The sequence below is a fragment of the Oncorhynchus nerka genome, unplaced genomic scaffold, assembly GCF_034236695.1.
Source record: "Oncorhynchus nerka isolate Pitt River unplaced genomic scaffold, Oner_Uvic_2.0 unplaced_scaffold_2084, whole genome shotgun sequence".
Taxonomy (NCBI): domain Eukaryota; kingdom Metazoa; phylum Chordata; class Actinopteri; order Salmoniformes; family Salmonidae; genus Oncorhynchus; species Oncorhynchus nerka.
The window spans coordinates 32,968-42,350 of record NW_027039239.1 but is presented as its reverse complement, the minus strand read 5'-3'; the positions used below and the strand labels follow the sequence as shown (position 1 = coordinate 42,350).

The 9,383-nt window shown below is 39.0% G+C and overlaps 1 protein-coding gene across 1 annotated transcript; it reads right to left on the bottom strand.

Moving 5' to 3' along the window:
* Positions 1 to 749: 749 nt before the first annotated feature.
* On the bottom strand, positions 750 to 8,241 carry LOC135567413 (zinc finger protein 568-like). The gene is made up of 4 exons (XM_065014812.1): positions 8,159 to 8,241; positions 7,698 to 7,795; positions 7,255 to 7,432; positions 750 to 1,985 (listed from the first exon to the last, which is right to left on the bottom strand). The coding sequence occupies exons 2-4, from the start codon at positions 7,698 to 7,700 to the stop codon at positions 1,555 to 1,557; spliced, it is 612 nt and encodes a 203-aa protein (XP_064870884.1). The 5' UTR covers positions 7,701 to 7,795; positions 8,159 to 8,241; the 3' UTR covers positions 750 to 1,554.
* Positions 8,242 to 9,383: the final 1,142 nt, after the last annotated feature.

The window sequence follows — 9,383 nt, the reverse complement described above, 5'->3', positions numbered from 1 at the left end:
ATTATGACATCAGATAGAACTACTCAGACATTCCAAATATCACTTGATTATCAGAGGGGTGAATTATGACATCAGATAGAACTACTCAGACATTCCAAATATCACTTGATTATCAGAGGGGTGTATTATGACATCAGATAGAACTACTCAGACATTCCAAATCAGGCTTCATCCATATCATGAAGGTGGATATTGATCCAACCATTTCAAAAGTAATGACCGGCCTGATGGAAACAGGATATGCCTGTACACTTTTATAAATGCCGACAGACTATTTGTTACTCCGTTTGACAATTTGTTTGTATATTTGTGTCAGTAAAAATGTCTAAGCGAGAAATGGCTGTGGAAACTCCTTAATGATAACAACCACATCTTAGTTAACTTGGAGTCACATGATATGTTGTGTGGTCCTCGCACTATGACTTGAGAAACCATGTAGTTTATTAGGCTACAGATGAAATAAGTTATGAACTTCACAGGGTGGTGAAAGTGCACATGATGAGCTTGATGCTCCTTTCCAATACATTTTGAGGTTCTTATTCTGGTGACATGATGATCGATGCTTGGTTGCTATTTGACAAATAAAATAATCTCATCATTCGGGTAAAAACTTTTATTCAACCAGTGGGAGGTTTGTAAATGCCACCAGGAAAGTCGAAAGAGGAACTCTTCATTGAGACAATAATAAACAGCAATCCATGGGCGAGTTGTGGTGGATATTATAAACTAAGGATCTGCTGGAGTCCAAGTCAAACCAAGATTCTTTATTTCTGAGCTCAGAGAGAATAACAGAGTTACACAGCGCAGTGTAGACAGTCTGAATTCCTGAAGCATTGAGTGATTAGCACATATCTTTATAGTTTCCTGTTCCTGGGAGGGACTTTATTCATACAAGGATGCAGGTGCAGCTGGTTTGCAACACAGAATGATAGTCCCAAGAACAGGAGCTTATAATAGGACAGTTTCACAAGGTTAGTCACATACTCAGTTATGTGGACACACAAACAATTAACATGTTCCATTACAGAGTCTGAACATTTTAATTTCATTAAATCATCAGTGGGCTACAATGTAGATGTCAACAATGGCACAAATGCATCACATCCAAATATCACTTGATTATCTGTAGTGCTGGAGGAATGACACACCCAGATAAACACACAAAGAGTTTAAAAAAAGGACAATTTAAAACAAGGAACCTGATCTCCTTTATATTAAAACTGACATACTCCATATTCAATTCATGTTTTCTAATAAAAACAAACAAATATATGTTTGAGTATACCCTGTACCATTTAATTTCATCTGGTAAAGACAGGTAAACACATTGTCAGTCAACAATATAAGACAACGGGAGCACTGTGTATGTTCTCTGATGAATTTTAAGTCAATGTGATGTATATCAATATACACGCTAAGAGAAGTAATTTCTCTCTCCTGTGTGGATTCTCTAATGACGTTTAAATGACTGTTATGAGTAATATGTTTTCCCACAGTCTGAGCTTTTCTAAGCCTTCTCCTCTGTGTGCAGTCTAATGTGTTCTTTCAGGCTTCCTAAATGGGCAAAAGCTTTGCACCCTGGGAGGAGTGGTAAGGCTTCTGCCCTGTGTGTATTCTCTCGTGAGCTTTCAGGTTCTCTTTCCGGTTGACACTTTTTCCACACTGGGAGCAGTGGTAAGGCTTCTCTTCTGTGTGTATTCTCTCATGTTGTTTCAGGTTTACTCTCTGGTTGAAACACTTTCCACATTGGGAGCAGTGGTAGGGCTTCTCTCCTGTGTGTATTCTCTCATGTTGTTTCAGGGTTACTCTCTGGTTGAAACACTTTCCACACTGGGAACAGTGGTAAGGCTTCTCTCCTGTGTGTATTCTCTCATGTTGTTTCAGGTCCCATAACCGGTTACAACCCTTTCTACAGTGGGAGAACTGGTGTCGTCTTGCTAGTTTGGACGTCCCTGGCTTTGGTTCTTCCGAGTCGGGCCTTTCTCCTGCCAAAGACAGTGTTATTTTTAAATAGAGACCCGAATGAAACCACATGATAAAACAACCTTGCTAGTGTGTTAGTGTTTAAAACAAATGTAGAGCTTCCTGGTAATTACTGATATGTTTACATTACTTATTTTATTCATCCTGTTTTACAAGTCAGAACACAAAAACCTAGACAGTTCTAGGACACTGAAGACACAGATGTCGCTGGATTCCAATTGAACAGGTGGTTCTAAATATATAACTTTCATAGCTGTATGATACAGAATGTGACCTACACACTTCCTTAAACATAAAATAACTAAAGAAGTAATTTGGTGTGGAAGTCCAAAACTTGTTTTTACGTCACAGATACAAAGCACATCAGTAACATCTCCCCGTTGTTGAAAGGGTTCGACACATTGCTGTTTAAATGTACCAATTTCTTATTTAGACATTCACAGATTTTCAACATTTTGATTATCGCTGATGTCATATTTTGGGTAAATGTTCCTAAAACTGATAGTAACAACAAAAAAACAAAAACATAAACGCAACATGTAAAGTGTTGGATGTTTCATGAGCATCACTGTTAGTCAACATTTATTCTTTGCCAAGATAATCCATCCACCTGACAGTGTGGCATATCAAGAAGCTGATTGAACAGCTTGGTTATTACACAGGTGCACCTTGTGCTGGGGATAATAAAAGGCAACTCGAAAATGTGCAGTTGGTTCACACAAAATGCCACAGGTCTCTGAGGGAGCGGGCAATTGGCATGCTGACTGCAGGAATGTCCACTGGAGCTGTTAGGGAATTTAATGTACAGTACCAGTCAAAAGGTTGGACTCCCCTACTCATTCAAGGGTTTCTTTATTTTTTACTATTTTCTACATTGTAGAATAATAAAGACATCAAAATACACATGGAATCATGTAATAACCACAAGTGTTAAATCAAAATATATATTTTATTCTTCAAAAGTTGCCACCCTTGCTTTTTCTCAAACAGCTTCACCTGGAATCGTTTTCCAACAATCTGGAGGTGTGTTGGGTCACTGTCCTGTTGAAAAACAAATGACAGTGGGACTAAGCCCAAACCAGATGGGATGGCATATAGCTGTAGAATGCTGTGGAAGCCATGCTGGTTAAGTGTGACTTTGATTTATTTATTCATGACATTGTCAACAGCAAAGCACCCGCACACCATCACATCTCCTCCTCCATGCTTCCCGGTGGGAACCACACATGCAGAGATAATCTGTTCATCTACTCGTCTCACAAAGACATGACGCTCAGATCAAAAAATCTCAAATTTGGACTCATCAGACCCAAGGACAGATATCCACCGGTCTAATGTCCATTGCTCGTGTTTCTTGGCCCAAGCAAGTCTCTTCTTCTTATTGGTGTCCTTTAGTAGTGGTTTCCTTGCAGCAATTCGACCATGAAGGCCTGATTCACGCAGTCTCCTCTGAACCGATGATGTTGAGATGTGTCTGTTTCTTGAACTTTGTGAAGCAATTATTTGGGCTGCAAGTTCTAAGGCTGGTAACTCTACTGAACTTTTGCATCAGAAGTAACTCTGGATCTTCCATTATTGTGGTGGTCCTTAAAGTAATGTTGGACTGTTGTTTCTCTTTGCTTATTTGAGCTGTTATTGACACCATATGGACTTCGTCTTTTACCCAATAGGGTTATCTTCTGTATGCCACCCCTACCTTGTCACAACACAACTGATTGGTTCAAACACATTAACACCTGTTATGGCTAGGGATTCCGCTAGCGGAACATTTCGACAACATCCGGTGAAATTGCAGAGTGCAAAATATATTTTTTTAAAATTAGAAATATTTAACTTTCATGCATTCACAAGTGCAATACCACAAATTAAAGTTTAAGACTCCATAATGTTTCATCATTAGATGCTACAAGGCTCCTTTAAGACTCCATAATGTTTCATCATTAGATGCTACAGTCCTCCTTTAAGACATCATGTTTAGAATGTGTCTGGAAGCGCTACTCTATCTATTCTACTCTCATCCTTTCGGTTTTAATAATATTTTATAATAATAATGTTATAATAGGTAATAACTAAGTTTAATAACTAGGGTTAATACCTGCCTGGCGCACCAACAAAATATTTATTTAGCCCTCTCTAACAATACCGCTACAGAATTAGCATAGTAGGCCATGTAACTTAACCTGTAGTGACACCCAGCCCGTGAACGGACCGTTACCATCATCTGACACTAATTAGCATAACGCAACGGACATAAATGAAATATATTGGAACACAGCTTTGCCTTTTGTTAATCACCCTGTCATCTCAGATTTTCAAAATATGCTTTACAGCCAACGCTAGACAAGCATCTGTGTAAGTTTATTATAGCCTAGCATAGCATTATGCCTTGCTAGCAGCAGGCAAACTTGTCACGGAAATCAGAAAAGCAATCAAATTAAATCGTTTACCTTTGATGAACTTCGGATGTTTTCACTCACGAGACTCCCAGGTAGACAGCCAAAGTTCATTTTTTCCCAAAATATTATTTTTGTAGGCGAAATAGCTCCGTTTGTTCTTCATGTTTGGCTGAGAAATCCCCCGGAAATTGTGGTCACAACTCCTAAAAATATTCCAAATTAGCTCCATAATATCGACAAAAACATGGCAAACGTTGTTTAGAATCAATCCTCAAGGTGTTTTTCTAATATCTATTTGATAATATATCCGTCGGGACAATTCCTTTTTCTCAAGGACCGATTGGAGTAATGGCTACCTCTGCACTTTACACGAGAATCTCTCTCGGAGCCACCATGTGACCACTTACGCAATGTGCCCCCATACGGCTATTCTTCAATAGAAATGCGTAAAACTACGTCACAATGCTGTAGACACCTTGGGGAATACGTAGAAAGCATAAGCTTGTTGATGGTACATTCAAAGCCATATAGGGAGTCATTGGAACGCAGCGCTTTCAAAACCTGGGGCACTTCCGGATTGGATTTTTCTCAGGCTTTCGCCTGCAACATCAGTTCTGTTATACTCACAGACAATATCTTTACAGTTTTGGAAACGTTAGAGTGTTTTCTATCCAAAGCTGTCAATTATATGCATATTCTAGTATCGTTTACTGACAAAATATCCCGTTTAAAACGGGGATGTTTTTTTCCAAAAATGAAAATAGTGCCCCCTAACACCAAGAGGTTTTAAGGTAATCAGAAATATTTAGGACTAACTTATTCCTTGACACCCATTCTGATACTAACTGCAGCTCTATGTTAAGTGTTGAAGTCATTTCAGTCGATGTAGTAGCTGACATGTACAGTGTTGAGTCAACGCATACATAGACTCACTGGCTTTACTCAAATGTCATTGGCATGTTGTTGGTAAAGATTTAAAAAAGTAGGTGCCAAACAGCTGCCCTGGGGAATTCCTGATTCAAACTTGATTTTGTTGTACATGCTTCCATTAAAGAACACTCTCTGTGTTCTTTTAGACAGGTAGCTCTGGGGCGGCAGGTAGCCTAGTGGTTAGAGCGGTAGGCCAGTAACTGAAAGATTGCTGGATCGAAACCCTGAGCTGACAAGGTAAAAAACTCTGTCGTTCTGCCCCTGAACAAGGCAGTCCTAGGCCATCATTGAATAAAAGAATTTGTTTATAACTGACTTGCCTAGTTAAATAAAGGTTATATTTTAAAAGAAAAACTCTTTATCCACAATATAGCAGGAGGTGTAAAGCCATTTTTATCATCAATGTCTCTCAGCCAATCAGTCATTTGTAAGTGCTGTGCTAGTTGAATGAACTTCCCTATAAGCTGAACGTCTATATTTGTTTACTTTGTATCAGGTCAAATATATTTTTTCCAAAATTGTAATGGTTGGTAACAGGCTGATTGGTCGGCTATTTAAGGCTGATTGGTCGGCTATTTAAGCCAGTAAAGGGAGCTTTACTATTCTTGGGTAGTGGAATTACTGTATTATCTTATATTTTACTATTATCCTCAATTTTCCATCCACGTTGTCAGACACCAGTGACTTGTCATTGTTGATTTTATTTGCGCAAAATTTCATTGAAGATGCTCCAAAATATTTTTACTATCATTCTTCATGTCATTTATCTTTGTTTCATAGTGTAGTTTCTTCTTTATATTGAGTTTAGTCACATTATTTCTCAATTTGCAATAGGTGTCACGAATATTACCGAAGGTGGCTCCCCTCCCCGTTCGGGTGGCGCTCGGCGGTCGTCGTCGCCGGTCTACTAGCTGCCACCGATCCTTTTTCGTTTGGTTTTGTCTAATTGTTTTCACCTGTTCATTGTTTGGTTGTTAGGGTGGTAAGTTTGTTTCGCCCACTTCTGTTAGATATAGACTTTCATTGAGCAATAAGTTTCATTCTTCATGTCATTTATCTTTGGTTCATTGTGTAGTTTCTTCTTTTTATTCAGTTTAGTCAAATGATGTCTCAATTTGCAATACATTTGCCAATCAGTTATACAGCCAGATCTATTTGCCATCTCTTTTGCCTCCCTCTTCATCATACCATTTTTTAATTCCTCATCAATCCACGTGTATTTAACAGTTTTTACAGTCATTTTCTTAATGGTGCTGCTTATTAGTAACTGGGATAAGCAGCTTCAAATGTGTCAAGGGCAGCGTCTGGTTGCTCATCATTACACACCACAGACCAACAAATATTATTTACATCAATAACATAGGAATCACTACATCTGATGGATCTGGATACTGCTTTAAAACCCATTTCTGCAGCATTAGTAAAGATATGATCAAACCATGTTGATGATTTCATTCCTCTACTGTTTGTCACTACCCTGGTAGGTTGATTGATAACCTGAACCAGGTCGCCAGCACTGGTTACAGTTTGAAGCTTTCGTTTGAGTGGGCAGCCTGATCACAGCTTTTCTTCAGTACTAGTTAATTAATTACCAAAGACTTGAGTTTAGTTTGCCTGTTCTACAGTCTTGTAAAGATAGGGGTTTGACTGGGACAGGCAATGTAACATCCATAATGTTTTAAGGAAAAGTTTTTGTAAAAAAAGCACCTTACATTGGATCATCTTGAAACTTTCTCTCCAAAGCTAACTTTCATCAAGGTTTTATATGGTCTATTGGTTTCTCTCTTTTCATTGGCAGAATCCTTTTTCAGTGTTATGATATTCATAACATCCATATACACCAGTCTATCTTCCTGTCAACTAACAGAACTCTGCTGGTTGTCCTGGTAACAGATACCGGTGGGCAGATCTATTGTATTTGTTCAAACTAAACTACAGTACTTACTTTGTGGTGTCAAATCTGATCCTTTCTTCTCTTCTCCTCCTCTCACAGTTCCACTCAGCCCCGTTGTTTTCCTGCAGTCCACCAGCAGCACAGACAACTTCTTCATACCCAGCAGTAAGGTGCTACCGGGAGAGGCACGATACAGGGACTCCAGGAGGGAGGAAGGGCTAGTGTTGTCCTGGTAACCATAAAGAGGGGACACAGACGCACATCATTATGGATGCTGATGTCACTGTTGTCATAAAGTGCTTTACAGAAACCCAGCCCCCAAGCGAGAGAAAGCTGTTTGCTAGACCAGACCAAGCTGTACCATCTGGTGTTCTGATCTGGAGAGACTTCTCTGGCTCTGGATGCTGATGTCACTGTTGTCATAAAGTGCTTTACAGAAACCCAGCCCAGACCCAGAGAGAGAAAGCTGTATACTAGACCAGACCAAGCTGTACCATCTTGTGTTCTGATCTGGAGAGACTCTTCTCTTCCTCGTCAGCATCAGGATGTTGTTGAAGCTCCCCAGAGGATCCACCATAGTCATGTCTCTCTCCTGTGTTAATGAGAACATCAAAATGAGTAGTAAACTTATAACCGTCTCATAAAATCATAGGGTCTTACAAGAGGCATGAATATGTCCCTTTGATATTTTAAGTAGAGATTATGCTTCAATATTGAATTTTAAAAGCCTGTTATACTAGATGAGGGGATCTTTAATGTAGACCACATGGAGAATTCAATACATCGAATTGAAAAGTCCCTAAAATATATGAACCAATGGCAGATTGACCCTTTAACAATTCCTACAGTACTGAACAACATATTCAAGTGTAGAACTTCAGTAGAATAACACTTTAAAACCACACATTAGTTCAACAACGGCATAGTTTGTGTCCCTGTTAAAGACAGTACTCACTGGTGTTAATCTGATATTCTGTCTCTTCCTCTTTCACTCCAAAAACGTCTTCCTCCTTCACCTTTATTGAGATAGCATCCTCTTCCTCTTTCTTTCTCTTCTATCACTATAACAGCCTCCTCTTCCTCCTTTTTTCATTCTGAAATGTTCTTTCACAAATAACAGCATCTTCTCCCTTCACTATAACAGTCTCCTCTTCCTCCTTTTTCATTCTGAAATGTTCTTTCACTATAACAGCATCTTCTTCCTTCATTATAACAGTCTCTTCCTCCTTTTCATTCTGAAATGTTCTTTCACTATCTTCCTCCTTTTTCATTCTGTTCTTTCAAATGTTCTTTCACTATAACAGCATCTTCTTCCTTCACTATAACAGTCTCATCTTCCTCCTTTTTCATTCTAAAAGGTCCTTTCTCTTCTTTCACTGTAACCTCATCCTCTTCTTCAATGTTCAGCGCCAGAACGTCTTTCTCCAAACAGCAGACCTCCTCTTCTATAGCAGGGATGAGTAGTTTAATGAACTCATGGTCAGGGATGTTAGCTATAGTTAGTTAGCATTAGCGAATAGCCTAGGGCTAGGCTCAGCATAAATCTTGAACAAGTTTGCAAATTAGGTTACAGTTAACCAGTTAATACGTCAACAGAACTGTGTTTAAAACACTGAGATTAGATAATGTACATTAAGATGGTCTAAAGCGTCAATCTTTCACTTTTATGTTGGCTAGCAAGCTACCGACGTAGTCGAAAGAGTTGGCGCCTTGTTGTTCCTGAAGAAGCGTCCGTCCAGTCCATTATACGTCACGCAAGAAGAGACAACTGAACGACGCTCGTCGCCATCTGCTGGCTGGAGTGGGTAACGCAGTTTGGAAACAATAGTGACAACACTTTTTGTATTGGAAAGAACGTCATAATTATTTAATAATAAGCTGATACATTTTCTCTTCCAAATAATACGTTCCTGTACACAGACGTAGAAGCTCAATATGAAAATGTAGATGATTAATAAATACTTATATGAATAGGTAGTGTGTTGATATACATTTTCTCTGTTAATTTTTCACATTCTGTTTTATCTACATGTGACCATACTATTCCCTTAAAGACAAAATATTTAAGTTACTTTGCACGGGGTATGGTAGTAGGTGCCAGGTGCACCGGTTTGTGTCAAGAACTGCAACGCTGCTGGGTTTTTCAGCTGAACAATCTCGCGTCTTGTGACGGCCGGCCG

Excerpts from the sequence above, each read along its gene's own strand:
- LOC135567413 (XM_065014812.1), bottom strand. Across the intron at positions 1,986-7,254 it reads ATCAGATTTGACACCACAAA|GAGAAAGGCCCGACTCGGAA; the intron begins GTAAGTACTGTA and ends TGTCTTTGGCAG.